Source organism: Barbus barbus (assembly GCF_936440315.1).
Source record: "Barbus barbus genome assembly, chromosome: 4".
NCBI lineage: Eukaryota > Metazoa > Chordata > Actinopteri > Cypriniformes > Cyprinidae > Barbus > Barbus barbus.
Genome location: NC_136732.1, coordinates 7380257 through 7407215, shown reverse-complemented (window position 1 = coordinate 7407215; position 26959 = coordinate 7380257). Strand labels below are relative to the sequence as shown.

The 26959-nt window shown below is 36.2% G+C and overlaps 1 protein-coding gene across 3 annotated transcripts in view; it reads left to right on the top strand.

Moving 5' to 3' along the window:
• LOC306866505 (E3 ubiquitin-protein ligase rnf213-alpha-like) overlaps window positions 1-11344 on the top strand; it is a 131179-nt gene extending 119835 nt beyond the window's left edge. For all 3 annotated transcript variants that reach the window (XM_079411754.1, XM_079411752.1, XM_079411753.1), the window contains 15 exons: window positions 309-343; window positions 454-554; window positions 992-1148; window positions 1396-1570; window positions 1671-1765; window positions 2104-2355; window positions 2638-2770; window positions 3036-3119; window positions 3985-4165; window positions 5713-5914; window positions 6125-6202; window positions 6389-6586; window positions 7020-7109; window positions 7200-7378; window positions 10158-11344. In XM_079411754.1, coding sequence (XP_079267880.1) covers window positions 309-343; window positions 454-554; window positions 992-1148; window positions 1396-1570; window positions 1671-1765; window positions 2104-2355; window positions 2638-2770; window positions 3036-3119; window positions 3985-4165; window positions 5713-5914; window positions 6125-6202; window positions 6389-6586; window positions 7020-7109; window positions 7200-7378; window positions 10158-10311 — 2114 coding nt within the window. In that variant the 3' untranslated portion in view covers window positions 10312-11344. The remainder of the gene's footprint in view (window positions 1-308; window positions 344-453; window positions 555-991; window positions 1149-1395; window positions 1571-1670; window positions 1766-2103; window positions 2356-2637; window positions 2771-3035; window positions 3120-3984; window positions 4166-5712; window positions 5915-6124; window positions 6203-6388; window positions 6587-7019; window positions 7110-7199; window positions 7379-10157) is intronic.
• Window positions 11345-26959: the final 15615 nt, after the last annotated feature.

The window sequence follows — 26959 nt, the reverse complement described above, 5'->3', positions numbered from 1 at the left end:
GGGCTTTGTGATGTCAGTGAAAAAGAAAAGTCATTTCAGAGATGGAGCAAGTTATTTAACTTCCTTTTTTCACTTTTTATTTTACTTTTAAGTAGTTTAATAAAAGATGATGAAAAGAAAAAAAAAACACTGAAGAATTGTTTACAAGAACATGTATTAAGAAAGTAAAAGGGATAATCTTTTTTTGAGTCACCATGGGGTCCAAAGGGGCTGGAATTTTGACAGGTCCTTGCCATGTGGCATTCTGCATTGAGAGGGTTATATATATCGTCATTTCCTAATCTCTGGTGTGCTTTTGTGTTTTACAGTCTGTCCTAATGGTCATCCATGCACTGTTGGTGAGGTAGGGTCATGTAACTTAATTCCTGTTTTGCATTAAGAATTAGAATTCATGTTTTTTTTTCTTCTTCTTCTTAAAATTAAAACACGATTTTCTTTCTGTTATCTGTCCAGTGTGGTCGACCCATGGAGCTTGGTCGCTGTCCAGACTGTGATTCACCAATAGGTGGCACCAACCACAATCCTGTTCAAGGCTTCCAAGCCATGCAGATACAGTGAGTTACTCTTGCAATTAATGCTTGTTTTTTTCTCTTTTTTTACCTTAAAAGTTAAAAATGCATTAATATATGAAGACATTAACTAAACATAATTGATAATTATTTAGAAGTATTTCATGAAAAATATTGTAATTAATGTTAACGTAAAACTTTACCATAAAGTTCTATTGAACTATACAAAATTTGCATTTTAATGAACATTTTGGGATTTATTTTGCAGTATTGAATTGCACACTATACATTCCTGTGTCATTCCTTATATAAATGACTACTGTACCCGTTGAACCGGTTTTGACTAAGGCTTTTCTTGATTTTAAATTTAGCCATTTATTAGCCATAATAATTATTTGTAGAGATGTGGATGGTGTATTTTTAGAGATAATTCTTACAGGTAATTGTTTTAATAAATTTGAGGCAATTGTAACTCTTTGCAGAGGGGACCGTACTCAGTCGGGACACATTCTGGGTGATGCACAGCGTCGTGACCAACCTGACATGCAGGACACTAAGAATATGTCACCTGCCCCCTTCGCTCTTCTCAGACTGCTCACGCACATGTCCATGCTGCTGGGAGCTCAGAGCAACCCACAGGTATTACATTCTTTCTGCCTGCTGTTTGCGTAATATATATATATATGATCATATGCTAATTGTGGTTTTGAGAATTGATACATGTAATGCATACATTACATACATCCAGAACAAATACACACATGTTTGAAGAACTGAGAAAATGTAGACCCAGCTCGGGTGTAAAGCCAACCAAACTTAAATATAAAAACTTACTGAGAGCACCTTTAACTAAATTCATCCCATATTCTTGCATGTTTCTCTTAAGAGTCTCATCCAGATCATCAAGGCTGCTGTGCTGGATCCTGGCCCATTCCTGATGGCCCATCTTTTGAAGGACATGGAGCAACTAAGCAGAGCTCTTGGCAAAGGGCTGGATGATACAGTCAGTTCAATCCATTTGACCATCCACAGTCTACTGGATCCCCATCAGACCAGCCAGTGTAAGAGTCCCACACCTCATCTTACATTTGTCACTTGCCATATTGATCTCATCCCTCAGAAATTCAAGAAATATAACACTTTATAATATAACATAAACAGGGCCTGTTCCTTACGATCCAAACCTTTCCACAAAAAATGCAAGAAATGGATGGGAAAATGCCATGAATACTGATGTCATCACACATCTGCTGAAGGTGAACATGTCATCTTTTAGTACATCACAGAACCCAGAATGCATTATGCAACTTAAAGTTTTTTGCATCTTACTATTAGTGTGTAAATCATGCTTTATTTTCCATTTGTTTCCCTTCTCTTTCATTGCCTCTGAAATGGATCGACAAATTTATTTACATTTAAAAACATTTTCATTGTTGAGTAGTTGTTTTATAACACTGGACCTATCAAAAAAGTAAAACCTGAATGGTTGATTAAGAGCTGTTGATTAATTGTTACATTAATGACCTCAGTAGTAGAGTACTTCTCATGACAGATTAGCTGATTATTACTTTCCATTCTTTGATCTTTCTCTCAGGTTTTGGAGCAACAGCTAAAGGAAGTGAACGCCTTTATCAGGAAAGATGAGCGAGTATCTTCTAACCCAGTGATGAAGTTGACATTTGGGGAGCCAGGGCTTTTCCTTCGCTCTCTGCCCCGGAACTCCCTCATCCATAATTCATCTATCTGGAGCTGCAGAAGGAAGGTTTCAATGTTGAGTTTGACCCACATTGTGGAGCAAAACAGTGGCCAGGACACCTTGCCAGTGCTCTGGAGGTTCCTTCAGAGGGTAAGATATTTATCAACCAGAGTATTTCTCATTAGTTGAACAACCAGAGAATGCGATGCCTGCTTTCTAGACAGATTGTTTATGTTGTGTAGACAATCCTTTGACTATTAGCATGGGTAACTTTGTTAGTTTTATGAAGGACCAGCCATAGTTTATTTTGTTTTAACATGCTGATTAATGGTGGGTTTATCTGCAATAATAAAATGGAGTGGAAAAATCTGTATTAAAATAATGGCAAAACAAATGTAGAGAAAACAGAAACTGTAAAGCTGTATATTTCAGGAAGCAGAGCTACGGTTGGTGCGGTTCCTTCCAGACATCTTGGTTCTCCAGTGGGATTTGGTAAAAGAGTTCCAGAACATGACAGAGCTAAACCACAACACCATTGGAGAGTTCCTGCAAAATCAGAAAGCAGGTACTAATATGGTGATATTAGTGATGATTTGCCATGGGAAAGTGTTGAGTCAGTTTTGAGAAAGTGTTGAGCTGAGTCAGAGATATTTATGATTGGTCTATGATCATTCCATTGTTGTTAATAATTTCAGTAAGCTTGTTGATGGTTGATTTGCCCATTTCAGCACTAATATTTTCAACAGTCACGCAAGTATATGCCATTTCTCTAATAATAAAGTTTACTTTCATTGCAAACACAATGATTGTGCCATGTTTTCATTCAACAGCTTCACTCACTGCTTGGTATGAAAAGCGCATAAAAATCTTTATATCAACTTGGAACCAAATCAGGGTGTCTCTGGCTACCACAGGTAAACCATCTCCTATCTACGACGGCAAGCATAAGTTTGTGAAAATAACTGGATTTCTGCATTAAAATGTGGTAGGTGGCACCAACCACAATCCTGTTCAAGGCTTCCAAGATTCTGCATTAAAATGTGGTCTGCATTAAAATGTGGTCTTCATCAAGTCACAATTATAGACAAACACAGTCTGCCTTAACTAATAACACAAAACATTGTACTTTTCAAAATTTTATTGAAGACACTGACTGTTCATTGACCGAGCAGGTTGGATAAAGTACTGCAAGTTAACCTCTGTGTTAGGACTTTTCCTAAAGCTGATTGAAATCACTTAAGGAGATAAGATTGGAAGTGTGGGTGCTCTGCCCTTTATTTTAAGGCAAACAAAGCCTGGTTACCAACAAATAAAGCTGACTTCACTTGACTTAAAAACATTTTTATAAAAAAAATAAAAGATCCTTAAAATATTTAAAAACACATTACAAAGATGCACGAAGCTGGACAAGGCTTTAGCATTGGTAAAGACCTATTAAGTTAGTCATAATAAGTAGGTAAGATACCCTGTCTACAAATGTAGAAAATTAAATTGCAGCTTTCTCCACCATACACTTAGTGATTAAATAAAGTATTCAATAGAAATGTGAAAAGTACAACTTTAGTTTAGTCAGATTTGTTTGTCAATAATTGTTCATTAAATTGCGATCAGTAATCAGTGCAGAAATTAAAATATTCACAAGCATTCACGGACTTATTCTTTCCACTGTCGTGACCACTTTCTTTCCACTTTAGACCACTGTGCAGTAATTTCTTCGACAGATGTCTATTATTTTTTTCCATTGATGAGTGATGCATGAGATGGTCTGTTTTGTATCAGGAGAGATAAAGCTGCCGGACGATTACACTCGGGAGGATCTGGGTCTGGACGCAGACATGCAGGTGCTGCTTCCGCAAAGAAGCGGTCTGGGCCTGTGCTCCACTGCCCTCGTCAGCTACCTCATCAACCTGCACAACGATCTCATCTACACTGTTGAAAGATACACTGGAGAGGAGTCTGGGTAAGAGATTCAGCAAATTTAGTCCCATGTCATTTGTGGTGTTTGATATAGTAGTCACTGCTCATGAGTTATTGACTTCAGCAAACCCACAACCCTAAGTATTAATCATCATGGCATAACTCATCATGTACCATTTGTAGCTATGAGAGATATTTCATACCATGAGTCTTCAGATGTTCACTGTTATTCAGCAATTTACATGTTCTTAAAGAGAGTTTCATTAAAACCACAAGATTATTTTGCACAAGTATTAAAGCAAGTACTAAAGCAAGACTGAGGCAATTGTGTTTGGACCATTAGCTGTCTCTGGCAGCTTAAATCAAGGTCTAAAGTCCAAAATGCAGCTGCTAGACTTCTAGCTGACACACATAAATATGACCGTATTACCCCCATCTTATTCTCTCTGCATTGGTTGCCGGTGTGTTTTAGAATAGAGTTTAAGATTTTACTCTTTGTTTTTAAGGTCTTAAATGGGTTGGCACCTTCTCATTTATCTGAACATGTGGCTTGACATATCTGCTAGATGTTTAAGGTCATCCAATCAGAGAGAAAGGGAGACCTGGCTTTTGTCATAGTCGGTTCCAAATTGTGGAATAACCTATCTTTTATTTATTAGGATAATCAATACATATTCTCTGTTTAAAGTAAGACTTCCTTTTAGAGAAGGCTTATAATATGGGAGTCATCCTGAGCTTTTTTCTCTCTATGTATTATCATTATTCATTATCTGTATTTGACCCGCTAACTCTAACACTCTCAATTCTAATTCTATTTTATCTATCTTGTCTTTTAATTTTTTTTTAAAAACCACACACACTTGACCCTCTATCAATTGCATATTTAATCTCTTAACTGATAACTTTTCTTGAAAAACTAACACTAGCTGTCTTTTTTCTATTCTATCTACTCGTTTAAAAAAAAAAAACACCTTGCCACGTGTACTGGGTTAGGCTAACCGAGACTTGTCATAGCACTTGCATGTTGTTGCTCTTTTGTTGGTTTTGATTGCTTCTATTGTCCTCATTTGCATAAGTCGCTTTGAATAAAAGCGTCTGCTAAATGACTTAATGTAATGTATTATGTCTTTGTATGCTATTTTGTTTTTGTTGGCGTTTTTTTTTTTTATATCGGTTTTCCAATTTTTGTACAGCACAGTGACTGTACAGTGACTGTTGTTTTATTGTGCTATATAAATAAGCTAAACTAAACAGACCAACAATTAAAAACAATTGAAAAAAATCCAATATTTCATTAAAACATTTCAATATTACTTTGATGAATGATCAGACTTGCAATTTTCACTTTGCAGATGATAAAACAGCTTGTGATGCTGGATTAGTGGGGAAAAAACACCTACAGGCTTACTTTGAAGTTAGGGTTCTGTGTTGTAACTAAAGACAGCAATATCACTTAGTGTGATATTGTGTAATAGTGTAATATTATATTATCACTGTGAGCTAGCGGTTACATTTAGCAGCTTTGAGCCCACCACACCCAATTTCCCAGTTAGGCACCTCCAGGTCATTCTCTGTCCTGTTTCCTTCCAGTTACACGGTAAGCCCAGGTGACCTGACGGAGCTGCACGTTATCCGTTATGAGTATGAGCGGGATGTGCTGCCCTTGGTGCTGTCCAACTGCCAATACAGGATGGAGCGTGGGCAGGAAACCCTGGCGGAGTACGACCTGCCCAAGATTCAGCAGCAGATCCTCACCCGCTTTCTACAGGGCAAACCACACATCACCCTTAATGTACGTCACAGCACACCAAGAGCTGAAAAATGCCTGTTCAGATGTGCTTTCAGGATTTCTTCAGGCTTGACAACAAATTGAGTAGATTGAGTCAGATGTTGATTCAGATGTATTTTTTAATAGTTCTTCAGGATTGACAACCAGTAGAGTAGATAAACAAGTAAAATTTTATTTATTTTTGTTTTGTTTTGTGTTTTTTTCTTATTTCAGGGTATTCCGACACTGGTGAACAGACAGGACAGAAATTATGAGATCATATTTAAAGATGTTAAGAGCAAAGTTCAACAAGTAAGTTATATTATATATTACATTATAGATGTTTATACATTGTATTGGTTATGTTATTGTTATATGTAGGTCCCAAAATGCTCTTAATGAATATTAATATTGTTTAAATTCAACTTTTAAAATTAATTACATCCATTACATTCATTGTCCTGTCTCATAAGCCGTTATATTATTGTGTATCCATAGGAGTCATTGCAGCCTCTGACACAGTACGACCTCGTGAAGGAGCTGCAGTCCTACAGTGACGTGTGTGAGGCCCTGTCCACAGTCGAACTGGCCCTGGGTTTCCTCGCCATGACAGGGGGAGAGCCACACATGCAGCTGAGCACTTATTTGAAGGATGTGCTACAGATGACTGACCACATGGCCCCACATGTCTTCAAGGTTGGTCATGTACACACTTTCTGCATTTATTATTTTTAAGCAGTGGTGTTACAAGGATGCTATCCTCACTGTTCTTAAGGAAGTCCTGTTTATTTAGATTAGTTTAATGTCATGACCAGACATGTTTCTCTTTGGGGGGTTTAACACAGAATGTTCTTGTGTTAAAAAACTGTTAGATGGAACAGAAGAGGCCTTGAGATATTTAAACTTTGAAATACTTTTACCTTGGTATTAACTTAAAAAGCAGTGTTTGTGACTAAAAAGTTGCTAAAAAAGTTGCTAAAAAAGACCTACATACAATTCATCATAGAATTAAAAAGTAGTACACACTGAAATCGCGACATGTCAGTCTCACTAATTGATTTCTCTGACTCAATCCCTAATCTGTTTTCTGGCAATGTGTGATACCTGTATGTGATAATTGTGTGTGCAGGCATTAAGTAGGTGCAGCTTGAAACACTGTGTGGCACTGTGGCAGCTCCTCAGCTCTCTGAAATCAGAGACAATGCTACGTCTGAAGAGGGTGAGACACTCAGCACAGTATATATAGTATTCTGTCTTGTACTTTTAGTGAGCTTGTATGTGGTAATGACTCTGTTCATCTGCTCTTCAGGACCCGTTTGTGGGCATCAGCAAAGAGTATAAACTTCCTTTGCAGGAGGAACACAAGAGGCTGCTCACTAGCTTTTTCACTAAGTCCAGTGCTGATGCCTTCCTATTGGAGATGCATGAGTTCCTGCTTTTGGTCCTGAAGAACCCAAAAGCCACGGACACCTTTAGGCCTGACTGGGGGTGAGACCTAATAGGAATATTACAAGCGCTGCAATTTTTCTCCTAAATTTTGCTTTCTTCAAATGTGCGCAACCAGTTCACGAGTTCACACTTACATATAATTAGCACGAGTAAGGTAATGCGTATTTGGCGAGTATAGTAATGCGTGATTGGCGTGCTGTCCGGGGAAGGGCTCAGAGCTCGGGAATGGCCCGAAACCAGAGTACCCCCCAGTATAAGTGTGGTAAGAACTCAAGAGTGGAGAAGGGGTGGTGGAGGGATGCTGATTAACCTTCAAATGAATAGAGGTATTTCAGCTGTATTTATATTCGTGCAACTTGAGTGCGTTCCTCTTGTGTTAATTAGGCTGTGTTAATAAGTATCTGACGTGCTCCTCCCGAACTTTGTTAATAAAACATCATTTAGTTTTTTGGGGGGAGGGGTTCACTTTTGCTTCAGCTTTTTATTTAATTAACCATTTATTTATGACGCAGTGGTTTTCAGTATGCTAGGAAAGGCTATCCAAAACATGAAACTGGACAAATTATGTGCTACACACTCATCACATTCAACTAGAAATATATAGCTTCATTGTTTAAACTGGGGGGGAAATTAATTAATTTATGTTTATATTTATATTATTTATGAATCTGTTTTGTAGCTGTGTCCATGACATGTATCCATATATTAGTGCTGTCAAAATTAGCGTTAACGCAGGCGATTCATTTTTCCAGTTTAACGTGTAAAAAATATTTAACGCTGGGGCGGGGCTAGGGTTGGCCACCCTACTCAAAACAGCTAATTTTTCTTAACAAAAATTGGGTTTATTTAAACGTAGAACATCTTTACAAGCACATCAAACGGGAGACGTTTCAAACGTGCGCTCCAGCTTCACTTCAGCGCCAGGCGTGAGTCAAACGAGCGCGGAAGTCATTTCATATCAAAGCGGGAAAAAAACTACAGTACGAGCATGCAATGTCATAGTTGTTTGTCAGTTAAACCTAAAGTGAACCATACCGTGCGTACCATGCAGTGGAAAAGCGCCATAACACACCCTATTCAATTTGTCAGCTCATTAGCAGGACCTGAAGTGGGCCAGAATAGATGTGAGAAAATAGAAATACCATGCATGTCAGATCCGCGTCAAGTTCATCAGCAGTGGCTTTTAACAGCCAAAAAACCTAATAACCAGCTGCTGTGATGTCTGTTCATCAAAGAACAAAAGAAAAAAAGAGGAAATCAATCAATGACTTTTGTAGCTTTAAGGATTTATCTACAGTATATTTAATTTAAAATTTTGTGTTTGGTAACTCTTGATAGCTCTCAATTATACTGTAATGTTGAATGGCTAGTCAATGGGTAAATATAGGGGTGGGGGCAATCTTCATAGAGACATCAGTAGTACTGGTATCAGTGATACTGGCCTTCAGTCATAAAAAAGATTCCATTATACAAATATAAAAAATATACTGTCTTTGTTGTTTCTACATTAATTTAAGGATTGAATAGCTAATTATTGCAATAAAAAAATTATTATAAAAATTTTAATGTTAGGTGGAATTAATCGCGATTCATTTCAGAAAAAAATGTGCGATTTAATTAGTTAATTTTTTTTTATCGATTGACTGCGCTTATATATATATTAGGGGTGGCACAGTACATGTATTCGTACCGAACTGTCACGGTACGGACATCTCAGTTCGGTGCATGAGGCCTTATGACGAATATAGACAATTCACCCTCAATCCAGAAGGGGGCACCCGCAGTAATGCAATGCTGTTTGATAACCGCCAGCAGAAGAACAGCGAATGCCATGTAGCGCCATACGGATCCCTTCTAGCCTTAACCATGAGTTGCGTGCTTGAAAACAAAGTCCACTAGACAGTGACCTTGTGCTGATTCTGAACACGTCTCTCACATAGACTGACAAAGGAGTATACTTTAAAGGCTTGCGCACTCAACTGTTTTCAAAATGGGGCTTTGTGCTCGTGTATCCTGCCTCTCTCATTCGTCCATTTCCATATTTGTGATGTAACATATCTGAATGCTAAACTATTATTTATTATGTAAATTATAGGCTTTTTGTTCAGTCGCGTTCCAACGGTGACACAGAGGCGGGCGCGCTGATGTTTGGTTCACTGTATTTTATTTTGACAAAGCACCAACTGCGCTGTCAAGTTAGCAATGCTGGAACTATGCGTGTTTTTGTTTGTGCGCTCCAGCGTGATCACTTCAACTGTTTCCTTATACCAGCAGAATCAACTTTAAACACTTATTGTCTAATTAATAATCACTGTATAAAGGTCTGCTTTTATTTGTGTACACTCACAATGAAAACAAAACAGATTATATATGTAACGTAATAATATTTAGTATTTTCACATCTAGGTGGAAAAAAATTGTAATTTGTGTTACAGTCTGTTCAAAATAAATTAAAAGAAACTGAGCATAGTAGATTTCTTTTTTTTTTTTTGTACCGAAATCGTATCGAACCGTGACCCCCGAACCGAGGTACCTGTGACATCTGTGTACCGTGCCACCCCTAATATATATTAGTTATTGACCAAAAAACTGTCTGAATACAAATTTATGGACAATGAAAGAAGAAAATTATATGCAGTTTACAAAAACAAATCTATAAAATTGTGGTGGCAAAAAGATAATCAAGTTGGATTTTGTATTCTACAGCAATCTGCAGAGCAAAATCCATGGGTTCCTTGTTAAGATTGTGGTGATGTGTATTCTAAAGTTCCTGTTGAATATGGAAATCTATCATAACTCACTAAATTCTGTCTTCCAGTCTTAAAGACACTGTTGTGTCCTACATGGAGCGTAAAGATCTGGACATTCCTCCTGAGGTGGACGAGTTCTTCCCTGAAGAGATCCTGCTCTCACAGTACACCGACACATGGAAGTTCTCTGTTCTTCTCAGACAAGAAAGAAATCAAAGATAGATTCTGTATGAAGTACAGTACAGTCTTACCCAGTCACTCTCATATCAGGGAAAACTTAGAACTGATTTACAAATAACAAAATAACACGCTTATGAAATCAGTGCCTTTTGTGCACCTGATGCACAGTATGCAGCACAGCTGCTGCATATTTTCTCCCTTATAAAAAGCACTTTATGCTGTACAATCTTAAGTTACAATCTGTTAAAGTAATCTCTCAGATAATTAGCAAGTACAATGCAACTTATTACAAAGTATAGAAAGTTCAAAACAATCATAAGTGGAACTTTTTTCTCAGTTTTTTTCTCTGTTCAATTGCTTATTTTTGTTCTTTATTTGTTTACTTGTTACTTTAAGATACATACACTCATTTAAGAATGTGGACTGTTGATTGTTGAAATATACACTCTACATCATGAGCTCAGACCTGGATGCCCTTATGTCCATGTCTTTGTTTTTGTCCATGTTTTTGATAGTATGTTGTTTTTTTGTTAATGTAGTTACATAGGTGTTCCATAAATTTTTTTTTAAAAATATATATCTTTTACAGCTTTTCAGGGATTTCTAACCTAATTTTCCATTGCATTTTTTCTGTGCTTTTACTATCCTAAAAACAATGTTTCTGTGTATCAACATGTATGCTGGAAAAGTGCTGTGTGCAAGATGTTTACTTTTTCTGTGACTAACATGGATTGAATAGAGTTATTAAATGTTTACCTCCACTTCAAAAATGGCATGTTGTATAACAAGAATGTTAAAAGATTTTAATTTGTTTAGATGACCCCCCCCAAAATAATTTATTTTCAGATATAGTTTTTAAATATATAATTTTACAGATTGCCCTAAGTAGCTGTTGGACATTGACCTACCAGTTGTTGCTATCGACTGAAGCTTACTTACAGTGGCCTTGGAGCTAAGTTTAGAAGACGGACATTCTGGAGAGTTAAAAACAGAAGTGATGTGAAGCTCATCTATTTGTTAAAAACACGTTCTTGTGTGCAAAAACAAATTAATAAAAATAAATGTATACATTCATACATACCTTTCATACATTCTCCCAGTGCTACATAAGGGCTGACACTATGGGAAAACACTGTGTCCACTGTCTGAAACCCATGCACAGGGCAGGTAGACCATGTACATCTGGAAAAGATGTACGGCTGAAACGTTAAATAACTTGTGTTTTGTGTGGTTCAAAATCACACAACACCAAACTATTACCATTTGACAATGCAACTCCCATTAACCCTCTGGGGTCTGAGGGTGTTTTGGGGTCCTGGAGAAGTTTTGAGAAAACAACAATTTATGTGTGCATAGTGAAAAACTGACATTTTTAAATCACTGAAATAAGGCCATAAAACACATGCAGAATCACAAGACTTTTGGGAACGCGATGTGGTAGACGAGAGTTTTTACTACAAAATATGAAAATCATCCTTTTTACTCGTTCACAGAAAACAATATATTGTTTTAACTTTTGTAAGACATGATTTGTCTTAAGGCATATGCGAGGGAGACAATGGCATGAATATTTAGTGATTCACACCTGAGAGACAAAGGGCCTGCCATAATGGGCCATCAATATGAAAGTGACTGAGGCAGGTAAGAAACAATGTGAGGAGAGTAAAATATTGTGGGTTTTTGATTATTTCTATTTTATTTACAACACAGTATAATAATATACACAGTGAAGGTCAAGGACACATGATTGAGCATACTGATCTGAACACTGAGACTTGAACAGTAACGCACCTTTGTGCCGAACATTCCTAGACTCTAATTTAAACATTCATAGTGTTAACACTGTTTTATAACATAAAACCACAAGAGTAATCAAATATCCTGGCATTGTGGAACATTTAGACAATTAAATAATCTGGTGTCTGAAATAAATGGTGTTTGGTAAATATACAATTTAATTTTGTAAACAATTACCATGACTGCTTTAAGACATTAACATTTAGTCAGTTACATGAAGGCTGAAAGATGCATTAGAACAGCCTGCATGGACTATATTTCTACAAGCAATTCATGCACAACTGAGGGTGATGTGCAAGGAAAGATCAACATGAATCCTGTACTGTATAATAAGCAAGATGGCATGCACATTACTGATGTTTAGCACCTCACAAAGGAGGACAAAGATGAGAAATGTTTGACACAGAGATTTACAAATTAGGTCTATGATTCTATGCATTGCATGATTTGTATGGCTTTCATTCAGTAAGACAAGGTACAGACAGTGTGTAGTTTATAATGCTAAACTACACGCTGCCTGTACCTTGTCTTACTGAATGACATTGACCCTGTGTAATAGTACATTGAAGTGTCACAATATGTATTGGTTCTTTAAATCAATTTAGTTTTGTTTACTGTCAACGCCGTATTCTTGCTCTTGATCTAGTGAAATAAACGGAGCCCACTAATGTTATTTTTATTTTTTGTTTGGGGGGGGGGGGGGGGTTCTATTCTTATTCTAATATAACTTTAACTTGCAACTTACATTTTGCAAGTTGTTTAAAAGACAATCTAAAAAATGTGACTCGGCACAGTTTCTTGTCCATGATGAGAATAGATCTGTGTATGTTTTACTGCCCTTTCATCTCCAGGGGCCCAGTAGAGTCCCTTGGAAGAGCGAAAAGTATGATTGTGATTTCTCAAAGAGATAATTGGCTGGACAGCTATTTATGCTGTTTACAAAATCTAATTATCTCTAACGATTATTCAAGCATGCAGTATTTTTCTGCTATTTTCTACAATTTTACTTCTCTAACATTTACAGTGTGATGTTTCCAGGAATGTATTAAAAGTCAACAATTAATCACTTCTGTGTTGAATCACATATTTTGTAGTCATTTCCCAATATGTCAAACTTTTCCAAGACAAACAAGTGAATTTAGTAACCAGAATAGCATTCTCCCTCCAGTTTGTGCCAATATGAAAACAATTAAAACAAAAAAAAAGCAGTTGATTATAAAATGTATTTACATAGAGGTAATCAATTTCAGTGAAATATAACAACTTAAAACAATGACTGATTGATGAAGATTACTTGGGTACATGGAAGCAAATATATAACTAAGAAATATGTAATAGAAGAAAATCCTTTTACAAATTTTTTACAAATATTTTACAAATGTGGGGCCTCATTTATAAAGTGTGCATACGCACAGGTTTGATCTTAGAGTGTGCATACGCACACTTTATAAATGAGGCCCCACGTTTGTAAAATATTACTTGGCATCTTATAACGTTTTTGTCAATATTTGACAAAAAAGTGTGCGTACGCACAGATTTGATCTTAGAGTGTGCGTACGCTTAAATCCACGCCAGCGCTATTTATATTTATTTATATTTATAAAAACTGTCTTTGATGTGGAAAAGTGCTTAGCTTCACGTAAGGGTCTGAGCAGGCGTACGCACTTTTTATTGTCGGAGTGTTGCAGGGTTTTTTTTTTTTATGTAAGCTGTTCTTGCAGCTGTTATATCTGTAATCATTGTTTTCTTCTATTGTGACTAAATGCAAGAAATTATAATTATAAAAGTTAACCATTTTAAGCAAGAATATACTGTATATGTGTGTGTGTGTGTGTGTGTGTGTGTGTGTGTGTGTAGTGCTAGTGGTAGTGACAGTGACAGGAGTGCTCACAATAGAGATTGGAGTGTTGACTGCAGAGGGGAAATTAATACAAGTAGACAGCCCTTTACTCTCAATTTGCAGTTTTAGCCTAAGTCAGAGCAGTTGTGCCACATAACAGAGAGCCATGTGGAAGCTTTTGGAAGGCATGATGTTGTGGAGAGCTGAGGCAGAATGACTTAGTGATCTGTGAGAAATCCTGCAAAAAAGAAAGAAATAGAATTTATGACAAGATGAACAATAAAATTGTTAACAACAAATGGCAGAAAACAACATAACTGCAGTATGTAAAGTAAAGTAAAGTAAAGTCGTGACGTATTGTCAAGTATGGTGACCCATACTCGAAATTGGTGCTCTGCGTTTAACCCATCCAAGTGCACACACACAGCAGTGAGTAGTGAACAAATGCACACACACACACACACACACACCGTGAACACACACCCGGAGCAGTGGGCAGCCATGCTGCGGCGCCCGGGGAGCAATTGGGGGTTCGGTGCCTTGCTCAAGGGCACCTCAGTCGTGGTATTGAGGGTGGAGAGAGCGCTGGACATTCCCTCCCCCCACCTACAATTCCTGCCGGCCGGGGGCTCGAACTCGCAACCTTTCGATTACGAGTCCGACTCTCTAACCATTAGGCCACGACTTCCCCAGTATGTACATTAGTAAAATTAATGTTATTGTCTGTTGGTGTGGAAGCTAAAGTTGTTATCATTATAGTTATTGTTCTTGTTGTGTACACCTTTAAGTGACCTGATTTGACCAAATTAATTGAAGATTTGTCAAGTTAAACTAGCTTCATAGACAAATGTGTTCAATAAAAGTATGTATTAGTGCAACTAAGCAATTGAAGAGAAATCAAGGCCACAGATGCTGAAAACTTCTTTCTCAGTGAGAGAAAGTTGGTTTATGCAATTTTAAGAGTAAACCTTAAGTACATGAAAGATGTTTCTTTCTCATGAAATGTAATGTTATTTGCAATGCAGAAGACAGATTTTCATGTTTTGGAGCTTTTTGCAGAGCAAGTCATGTTAGCACTTCAATACACAAAATCACTATTTAGGGCTTCTAAGAACACTAATGCTGTGTTTATGCTGTGTTTAGTGCAACTAAGCAAATGAAGAGAAATTAAGGCCACAGATGCTGAAAACTTCTTTCTCAGTGAGAGAAAGTTGGTTTATGCCATTTTAAGAGTAAACCTTAAGTACATGAAAGATGTTTCTTTCTCATGAAATTTAATGTTATTTGCAATGCAGAAGACAGATTTTCATGTTTTGGAGCTTTTTGCAGAGCAAGTCATGTCAGAAATTCAATGCAGAAAATCACTAGTTTAGAGCCTCTAAGAACACTAATGCTGTGTTTATGCTGTGTTTAGTGCAACTAAGCAAATGAAGAGAAATCAAGGCCACAGATGCTGAAAACTTCTTTCTCAGTGAGAGAAAGTTGGTTTATGCAATTTTAAGAGTAAACCTTAAGTACATGAAAGATGTTTCTTCCCCATGAAATTTAATGTTATTTGCAATGCAGAAGACAGATTTTCATGTTTTGGAGCTTTTTGCAGAGCAATTCATGTTAGCGCTTCAATGCACAAAATCACTATTTAGGACTTCTAAGAACACTAATGCTGTGTTTATGCTGTGTTTAGTCCAACTAAGCAAATTAAGATAAATCAAGGCCACAGATGCTGAAAAGCTTCTTTCTCAGTGAGAGAAAGTTGGTTTATAAAATTTTAAGAGTAAACCTTAAGTACATGAAAGATGTTTCTTTCTCATTAAATTTAATGTTATTTGCAATGCAGAAGACAGATTTTCATGTTTTGGAGCTTTTTGCAGAGCAAGTCATGTCAGAGCTTCAATGCAGAAAATCACTAGTTTAGAGCCTCTAAGAACACTAATGCTGTGTTTAGTGCAACAAAGCAATTGAAGAGAAATCAAGGCCACAGATGCTGAAAAGCTTCTTTCTCAGTGAGAGAAAGTTGGTTTATGCAATTTTAAGAGTAAACCTTAAGTACATGAAAGATGTTTCTTTCTCATGAAATGTAATGTCATTTGCAATGCAGAAGACAGATTTTCATGTTTTGGAGCTTTTTGCAGAGCAAGTCATGTCAGAGCTTCAATGCAGAAAATCACTTAGTTTAGAGCCTCTAAGAACACTAATGCTGTGTTTATGCTGTGTTTAGTGCAACTAAGCAAATGAAGAGAAATCAACGCCACAGATGCTGAAAACTTCTTTCTCAGTGAGAGAAAGTTGGTTTATGCAGTTTTAAGAGTAAACCTTAAGTACATGAAAGATGTTTCTTTCTCATGAAATGTAATGTTATTTGCAATGCAGAAGACAGATTTTCATGTTTTGGAGCTTTTTGCAGAGCAAGTCATGTCAGAGCTTCAATGCACAAAATCACTTAGTTTAGAGCCTCTAAGAACACTAATGCTGTGTTTAATGCAACTAATCAATTGAAGAGAAATCAAGGCCACAGATGCTGAAAACTTCTTTCTCGGTGAGAGAAAGTTGGTTTATGCAGTTTTAAGAGTAAACCTTAAGTACATGAAAGATGTTTCTTTCTCATGAAATGTAATGTTATTTGCAATGCAGAAGACAGATTTTCATGTTTTGGAGCTTTTTGCAGAGCAAGTCATGTCAGAGCTTCAATGCAGAAAATAACTTAGTTTAGAGCCTCTAAGAACACTAATGCTGTGTTTAATGCAACTAATCAATTGAAGAGAAATCAAGGCCACAGATGCTGAAAACTTCTTTCTCGGTGAGAGAAAGTTGGTTTATGCAGTTTTAAGAGTAAACCTTAAGTACATGAAAGATGTTTCTTTCTCATGAAATGTAATGTTATTTGCAATGCAGAAGACAGATTTTCATGTTTTGGAGCTTTTTGCAGAGCAAGTCATGTCAGAGCTTCAATGCAGAAAATCACTTAGTTTAGAGCCTCTAAGAACACTAATGCTGTGTTTATGCTGTGTTTAGTGCAACTAAGCAAATGAAGAGAAATCAACGCCACAGATGCTGAAAACTTCTTTCTCAGTGAGAGAAAGTTGGTTTATGCAGTTTTAATAGTAAACCTTAAGTACATGAAAGATGTTTCTTTCTCATGAAATTTAATGTTATTTGCAATGCAGAAGACAGATTTTCATGTTTTGGAGCTTTTTGCAGAGCAAGTCATGTCAGAGCTTTAATGCAGAAAATCACTAGTTTAGAGCCTCTAAGAACACTAATGCTGTGTTTAGTGCAACTAAGCAATTGAAGAAAAATCAAGGCCACAGATGCTGAAAACTTCTTTCTCAGTGAGAGAAAGTTTGTTTATGCAGTTTTAAGAGTAAACCTTAAGTACATGAAAGATGTTTCTTTCTCATGAAATGTAATGTCATTTGCAATGCAGAAGACAGATTTTCATGTTTTGGAGCTTTTTGCAGAGCAAGTCATGTCAGAGCTTCAATGCACAAAATCACTATTTAGGGCTTCTAAGAACACTAATGCTGTGTTTATGCTGTGTTTAGTGCAACTAAGCAATTGAGGAGAAATCAAGGCCACAGATGCTGAAAACTTCTTTCTCAGTGAGAGAAAGTTGGTTTATGCAATTTTAAGAGTAAACCTTAAGTACATGAAAGATGTTTCTTTCTCATGAAATGTAATGTTATTTGCAATGCAGAAGACAGATTTTCATGTTTTGGAGCTTTTTGCAGAGCAAGTCATGTTAGCGCTTCAATGCACAAAATCCCTATTTAGGACTTCTAAGAACACTAATGCTGTGTTTATGCTGTGTTTAGTGCAACTAAGCAAATGAAGAGAAATTAAGGCCAAAGATGCTGAAAACTTCTTTCTCAGTGAGAGAAAGTTGGTTTATGCAGCTTTAAGAATAAATCTTAAGTACATGAAAGATGTTTCTTTCTCATGAAATGTAATGTCATTTGCAATGCAGAAGACAGATTTTCATGTTTTGGAGCTTTTTGCAGAGCAAGTCAAGTCAGAGCTTCAATGCACAAAATCACTATTTAGGGCTTCTAAGAACACTAATGCTGTGTTTATGCTATGTTTAGTGCAACTAAGCAATTGAGGAAAAATCAAGGCCACAGATGCTGAAAACTTCTTTCTCAGTGAGAGAAAGTTGGTTTATGCAATTTTAAGAGTAAACCTTAAGTACATGAAAGATGTTTCTTTCTCATGAAATGTAAATGTCATTTGCAATGCAGAAGACAGATTTTCATGTTTTGGAGCTTTTTGCAGAGCAAGTCATGTCAGAGCTTCAATGCACAAAATCACTATTTAGGGCTTCTAAGAACACTAATGCTGTGTTTATGCTGTGTTTAGTGCAACTAAGCAATTGAGGAGAAATCAAGGCCACAGATGCTGAAAACTTCTTTCTCAGTGAGAGAAAGTTGGTTTATGCAATTTTAAGAGTAAACCTTAAGTACATGAAAGATGTTTCTTTCTCATGAAATGTAATGTTATTTGCAATGCAGAAGACAGATTTTCATGTTTTGGAGCTTTTTGCAGAGCAAGTCATGTCAGAGCTTCAATGCAGAAAATAACTTAGTTTAGAGCCTCTAAGAACACTAATGCTGTGTTTAATGCAACTAATCAATTGAAGAGAAATCAAGGCCACAGATGCTGAAAACTTCTTTCTCGGTGAGAGAAAGTTGGTTTATGCAGTTTTAAGAGTAAACCTTAAGTACATGAAAGATGTTTCTTTCTCATGAAATGTAATGTTATTTGCAATGCAGAAGACAGATTTTCATGTTTTGGAGCTTTTTGCAGAGCAAGTCATGTTAGCACTTCAATGCACAAAATCACTATTTAGGGCTTCTAAGAACACTAATGCTGTGTTTATGCTGTGTTTAGTGCAACTAAGCAAATGACGAGAAATCAATGCCACAGATGCTGAAAACTTCTTTCTCAGTGAGAGAAAGTTGGTTTATTCAGTTTTAAGAATAAATCTTAAGTACATGAAAGATGTTTCTTTCTCATGAAATGTAATGTCATTTGCAATGCAGAAGACAGATTTTCATGTTTTGGAGCTTTTTGCAGAGCAAGTCATGTCAGAGCTTCAATGCAGAAAATCACTTAGTTTAGAGCCTCTAAGAACACTAATGCTGTGTTTATGCTGTGTTTAGTGCAACTAAGCAAATGACGAGAAATCAATGCCACAGATGCTGAAAACTTCTTTCTCAGTGAGAGAAAGTTGGTTTATGCAGTTTTAAGAATAAATCTTAAGTACATGAAAGATGTTTCTTTCTCATGAAATGTAATGTCATTTGCAATGCAGAAGACAGATTTTCATGTTTTGGAGCTTTTTGCAAAGCAAGTCATGTCAGAGCTTCAATGCAGAAAATCACTATTTCGGGCTTCTAAGAACACTAATGCTGTGTTTATGCTGTGTTTAGTGCAACTAAGCAATTGAGGAGAAATCAAGTCCACAGATGCTGAAAACTTCTTTCTCAGTGAGAGAAAGTTGGTTTATGCAATTTTAAGAGTAAACCTTAAGTACATGAAAGATGTTTCTTTCTCATGAAATGTAATGTTATTTGCAATGCAGAAGACAGATTTTCATGTTTTGGAGCTTTTTGCAGAGCAAGTCATGTCAGAGCTTCAATGCAGAAAATCACTTAGTTTAGAGCCTCTAAGAACACTAATGCTGTGTTTAATGCAACTAATCAATTGAAGAGAAATCAAGGCCACAGATGCTGAAAACTTCTTTCTCGGTGAGAGAAAGTTGGTTTATGCAGTTTTAAGAATAAATCTTAAGTACATGAAAGATGTTTCTTTCTCATGAAATGTAATGTCATTTGCAATGCAGAAGACAGATTTTCATGTTTTGGAGCTTTTTGCAGAGCAAGTCATGTCAGAGCTTCAATGCAGAAAATCACTTAGTTTAGAGCCTCTAAGAACACTAATACTGTGTTTATGCTGTGTTTAGTGCAACTAAGCAAATGACGAGAAATCAATGCCACAGATGCTGAAAACTTCTTTCTCAGTGAGAGAAAGTTGGTTTATGCAGTTTTAAGAATAAATCTTAAGTACATGAAAGATGTTTCTTTCTCATGAAATGTAATGTCATTTGCAATGCAGAAGACAGATTTTCATGTTTTGGAGCTTTTTGCAGAGCAAGTCATGTCAGAGCTTCAATGCAGAAAATCACTTAGTTTAGAGCCTCTAAGAACACTAATGCTGTGTTTATGCTGTGTTTAGTGCAACTAAGCAAATGACGAGAAATCAATGCCACAGATGCTGAAAACTTCTTTCTCAGTGAGAGAAAGTTGGTTTATGCAGTTTTAAGAATAAATCTTAAGTACATGAAAGATGTTTCTTTCTCATGAAATGTAATGTCATTTGCAATGCAGAAGACAGATTTTCATGTTTTGGAGCTTTTTGCAGAGCAAGTCATGTCAGAGCTTCAATGCAGAAAATCACTTAGTTTAGAGCCTCTAAGAACACTAATGCTGTGTTTAATGCAACTAATCAATTGAAGAGAAATCAAGGCCACAGATGCTGAAAACTTCTTTCCCGGTGAGAGAAAGTTGGTTTATGCAGTTTTAAGAGTAAACCTTAAGTACATGAAAGATGTTTCTTTCTCATGAAATGTAATGTTATTTGCAATGCAGAAGACAGATTTTCATGTTTTGGAGCTTTTTGCAGAGCAAGTCATGTCAGAGCTTCAATGCACAAAATCACTATTTAGGGCTTCTAAGAACACTAATGCTGTGTTTATGCTATGTTTAGTGCAACTAAGCAATTGAGGAAAAATCAAGGCCACAGATGCTGAAAACTTCTTTCTCAGTGAGAAAAAGTTGGTTTATGCAGTTTTAAGAGTAAACCTTAAGTACATGAAAGATGTTTCTTTCTCATGAAATGTAATGTTATTTGCAATGCAGAAGACAGATTTTCATGTTTTGGAGCTTTTTGCAAAGCAAGTCATGTCAGAGCTTCAATGCAGAAAATCACTATTTCGGGCTTCTAAGAACACTAATGCTGTGTTTATGCTGTGTTTAGTGCAACTAAGCAATTGAGGAGAAATCAAGTCCACAGATGCTGAAAACTTCTTTCTCAGTGAGAGAAAGTTGGTTTATGCAATTTTAAGAGTAAACCTTAAGTACATGAAAGATGTTTCTTTCTCATGAAATGTAATGTTATTTGCAATGCAGAAGACAGATTTTCATGTTTTGGAGCTTTTTGCAGAGCAAGTCATGTCAGAGCTTCAATGCAGAAAATCACTAGTTTAGAGCCTCTAAGAACACTAATGCTGTGTTTAGTGCAACAAAGCAATTGAAGAGAAATCAAGGCCACAGATGCTGAAAAGCTTCTTTCTCAGTGAGAGAAAGTTGGTTTATGCAATTTTAAGAGTAAACCTTAAGTACATGAAAGATGTTTCTTTCTCATGAAATGTAATGTCATTTGCAATGCAGAAGACAGATTTTCATGTTTTGGAGCTTTTTGCAGAGCAAGTCATGTCAGAGCTTCAATGCAGAAAATCACTTAGTTTAGAGCCTCTAAGAACACTAATGCTGTGTTTATGCTGTGTTTAGTGCAACTAAGCAAATGAAGAGAAATCAACGCCACAGATGCTGAAAACTTCTTTCTCAGTGAGAGAAAGTTGGTTTATGCAGTTTTAAGAGTAAACCTTAAGTACATGAAAGATGTTTCTTTCTCATGAAATGTAATGTTATTTGCAATGCAGAAGACAGATTTTCATGTTTTGGAGCTTTTTGCAGAGCAAGTCATGTCAGAGCTTCAATGCACAAAATCACTTAGTTTAGAGCCTCTAAGAACACTAATGCTGTGTTTAATGCAACTAATCAATTGAAGAGAAATCAAGGCCACAGATGCTGAAAACTTCTTTCTCGGTGAGAGAAAGTTGGTTTATGCAGTTTTAAGAGTAAACCTTAAGTACATGAAAGATGTTTCTTTCTCATGAAATGTAATGTTATTTGCAATGCAGAAGACAGATTTTCATGTTTTGGAGCTTTTTGCAGAGCAAGTCATGTCAGAGCTTCAATGCAGAAAATAACTTAGTTTAGAGCCTCTAAGAACACTAATGCTGTGTTTAATGCAACTAATCAATTGAAGAGAAATCAAGGCCACAGATGCTGAAAACTTCTTTCTCGGTGAGAGAAAGTTGGTTTATGCAGTTTTAAGAGTAAACCTTAAGTACATGAAAGATGTTTCTTTCTCATGAAATGTAATGTTATTTGCAATGCAGAAGACAGATTTTCATGTTTTGGAGCTTTTTGCAGAGCAAGTCATGTCAGAGCTTCAATGCAGAAAATCACTTAGTTTAGAGCCTCTAAGAACACTAATGCTGTGTTTATGCTGTGTTTAGTGCAACTAAGCAAATGAAGAGAAATCAACGCCACAGATGCTGAAAACTTCTTTCTCAGTGAGAGAAAGTTGGTTTATGCAGTTTTAATAGTAAACCTTAAGTACATGAAAGATGTTTCTTTCTCATGAAATTTAATGTTATTTGCAATGCAGAAGACAGATTTTCATGTTTTGGAGCTTTTTGCAGAGCAAGTCATGTCAGAGCTTTAATGCAGAAAATCACTAGTTTAGAGCCTCTAAGAACACTAATGCTGTGTTTAGTGCAACTAAGCAATTGAAGAAAAATCAAGGCCACAGATGCTGAAAACTTCTTTCTCAGTGAGAGAAAGTTTGTTTATGCAGTTTTAAGAGTAAACCTTAAGTACATGAAAGATGTTTCTTTCTCATGAAATGTAATGTCATTTGCAATGCAGAAGACAGATTTTCATGTTTTGGAGCTTTTTGCAGAGCAAGTCATGTCAGAGCTTCAATGCACAAAATCACTATTTAGGGCTTCTAAGAACACTAATGCTGTGTTTATGCTGTGTTTAGTGCAACTAAGCAATTGAGGAGAAATCAAGGCCACAGATGCTGAAAACTTCTTTCTCAGTGAGAGAAAGTTGGTTTATGCAATTTTAAGAGTAAACCTTAAGTACATGAAAGATGTTTCTTTCTCATGAAATGTAATGTTATTTGCAATGCAGAAGACAGATTTTCATGTTTTGGAGCTTTTTGCAGAGCAAGTCATGTTAGCGCTTCAATGCACAAAATCCCTATTTAGGACTTCTAAGAACACTAATGCTGTGTTTATGCTGTGTTTAGTGCAACTAAGCAAATGAAGAGAAATTAAGGCCAAAGATGCTGAAAACTTCTTTCTCAGTGAGAGAAAGTTGGTTTATGCAGCTTTAAGAATAAATCTTAAGTACATGAAAGATGTTTCTTTCTCATGAAATGTAATGTCATTTGCAATGCAGAAGACAGATTTTCATGTTTTGGAGCTTTTTGCAGAGCAAGTCAAGTCAGAGCTTCAATGCACAAAATCACTATTTAGGGCTTCTAAGAACACTAATGCTGTGTTTATGCTATGTTTAGTGCAACTAAGCAATTGAGGAAAAATCAAGGCCACAGATGCTGAAAACTTCTTTCTCAGTGAGAGAAAGTTGGTTTATGCAATTTTAAGAGTAAACCTTAAGTACATGAAAGATGTTTCTTTCTCATGAAATGTAAATGTCATTTGCAATGCAGAAGACAGATTTTCATGTTTTGGAGCTTTTTGCAGAGCAAGTCATGTCAGAGCTTCAATGCACAAAATCACTATTTAGGGCTTCTAAGAACACTAATGCTGTGTTTATGCTGTGTTTAGTGCAACTAAGCAATTGAGGAGAAATCAAGGCCACAGATGCTGAAAACTTCTTTCTCAGTGAGAGAAAGTTGGTTTATGCAATTTTAAGAGTAAACCTTAAGTACATGAAAGATGTTTCTTTCTCATGAAATGTAATGTTATTTGCAATGCAGAAGACAGATTTTCATGTTTTGGAGCTTTTTGCAGAGCAAGTCATGTCAGAGCTTCAATGCAGAAAATAACTTAGTTTAGAGCCTCTAAGAACACTAATGCTGTGTTTAATGCAACTAATCAATTGAAGAGAAATCAAGGCCACAGATGCTGAAAACTTCTTTCTCGGTGAGAGAAAGTTGGTTTATGCAGTTTTAAGAGTAAACCTTAAGTACATGAAAGATGTTTCTTTCTCATGAAATGTAATGTTATTTGCAATGCAGAAGACAGATTTTCATGTTTTGGAGCTTTTTGCAGAGCAAGTCATGTTAGCACTTCAATGCACAAAATCACTATTTAGGGCTTCTAAGAACACTAATGCTGTGTTTATGCTGTGTTTAGTGCAACTAAGCAAATGACGAGAAATCAATGCCACAGATGCTGAAAACTTCTTTCTCAGTGAGAGAAAGTTGGTTTATTCAGTTTTAAGAATAAATCTTAAGTACATGAAAGATGTTTCTTTCTCATGAAATGTAATGTCATTTGCAATGCAGAAGACAGATTTTCATGTTTTGGAGCTTTTTGCAGAGCAAGTCATGTCAGAGCTTCAATGCAGAAAATCACTTAGTTTAGAGCCTCTAAGAACACTAATGCTGTGTTTATGCTGTGTTTAGTGCAACTAAGCAAATGACGAGAAATCAATGCCACAGATGCTGAAAACTTCTTTCTCAGTGAGAGAAAGTTGGTTTATGCAGTTTTAAGAATAAATCTTAAGTACATGAAAGATGTTTCTTTCTCATGAAATGTAATGTCATTTGCAATGCAGAAGACAGATTTTCATGTTTTGGAGCTTTTTGCAAAGCAAGTCATGTCAGAGCTTCAATGCAGAAAATCACTATTTCGGGCTTCTAAGAACACTAATGCTGTGTTTATGCTGTGTTTAGTGCAACTAAGCAATTGAGGAGAAATCAAGTCCACAGATGCTGAAAACTTCTTTCTCAGTGAGAGAAAGTTGGTTTATGCAATTTTAAGAGTAAACCTTAAGTACATGAAAGATGTTTCTTTCTCATGAAATGTAATGTTATTTGCAATGCAGAAGACAGATTTTCATGTTTTGGAGCTTTTTGCAGAGCAAGTCATGTCAGAGCTTCAATGCAGAAAATCACTTAGTTTAGAGCCTCTAAGAACACTAATGCTGTGTTTAATGCAACTAATCAATTGAAGAGAAATCAAGGCCACAGATGCTGAAAACTTCTTTCTCGGTGAGAGAAAGTTGGTTTATGCAGTTTTAAGAATAAATCTTAAGTACATGAAAGATGTTTCTTTCTCATGAAATGTAATGTCATTTGCAATGCAGAAGACAGATTTTCATGTTTTGGAGCTTTTTGCAGAGCAAGTCATGTCAGAGCTTCAATGCAGAAAATCACTTAGTTTAGAGCCTCTAAGAACACTAATACTGTGTTTATGCTGTGTTTAGTGCAACTAAGCAAATGACGAGAAATCAATGCCACAGATGCTGAAAACTTCTTTCTCAGTGAGAGAAAGTTGGTTTATGCAGTTTTAAGAATAAATCTTAAGTACATGAAAGATGTTTCTTTCTCATGAAATGTAATGTCATTTGCAATGCAGAAGACAGATTTTCATGTTTTGGAGCTTTTTGCAGAGCAAGTCATGTCAGAGCTTCAATGCAGAAAATCACTTAGTTTAGAGCCTCTAAGAACACTAATGCTGTGTTTATGCTGTGTTTAGTGCAACTAAGCAAATGACGAGAAATCAATGCCACAGATGCTGAAAACTTCTTTCTCAGTGAGAGAAAGTTGGTTTATGCAGTTTTAAGAATAAATCTTAAGTACATGAAAGATGTTTCTTTCTCATGAAATGTAATGTCATTTGCAATGCAGAAGACAGATTTTCATGTTTTGGAGCTTTTTGCAGAGCAAGTCATGTCAGAGCTTCAATGCAGAAAATCACTTAGTTTAGAGCCTCTAAGAACACTAATGCTGTGTTTAATGCAACTAATCAATTGAAGAGAAATCAAGGCCACAGATGCTGAAAACTTCTTTCCCGGTGAGAGAAAGTTGGTTTATGCAGTTTTAAGAGTAAACCTTAAGTACATGAAAGATGTTTCTTTCTCATGAAATGTAATGTTATTTGCAATGCAGAAGACAGATTTTCATGTTTTGGAGCTTTTTGCAGAGCAAGTCATGTCAGAGCTTCAATGCAGAAAATCACTTAGTTTAGAGCCTCTAAGAACACTAATGCTGTGTTTATGCTGTGTTTAGTGCAACTAAGCAAATGAAGAGAAATCAACGCCACAGATGCTGAAAACTTCTTTCTCAGTGAGAGAAAGTTGGTTTATGGAGTTTTAAGAGTAAACCTTAAGTACATGAAAGATGTTTCTTTCTCATGAAATGTAATGTCATTTGCAATGCAGAAGACAGATTTTCATGTTTTGGAGCTTTTTGCAGAGCAAGTCATGTCAGAGCTTCAATGCACAAAATCACTATTTAGGGCTTCTAAGAACACTAATGCTGTGTTTATGCTATGTTTAGTGCAACTAAGCAATTGAGGAAAAATCAAGGCCACAGATGCTGAAAACTTCTTTCTCAGTGAGAAAAAGTTGGTTTATGCAGTTTTAAGAGTAAACCTTAAGTACATGAAAGATGTTTCTTTCTCATGAAATGTAATGTTATTTGCAATGCAGAAGACAGATTTTCATGTTTTGGAGCTTTTTGCAAAGCAAGTCATGTCAGAGCTTCAATGCAGAAAATCACTATTTCGGGCTTCTAAGAACACTAATGCTGTGTTTATGCTGTGTTTAGTGCAACTAAGCAATTGAGGAGAAATCAAGTCCACAGATGCTGAAAACTTCTTTCTCAGTGAGAGAAAGTTGGTTTATGCAATTTTAAGAGTAAACCTTAAGTACATGAAAGATGTTTCTTTCTCATGAAATGTAATGTTATTTGCAATGCAGAAGACAGATTTTCATGTTTTGGAGCTTTTTGCAGAGCAAGTCATGTCAGAGCTTCAATGCAGAAAATCACTTAGTTTAGAGCCTCTAAGAACACTAATGCTGTGTTTAATGCAACTAATCAATTGAAGAGAAATCAAGGCCACAGATGCTGAAAACTTCTTTCCCGGTGAGAGAAAGTTGGTTTATGCAGTTTTAAGAGTAAACCTTAAGTACATGAAAGATGTTTCTTTCTCATGAAATGTAATGTTAT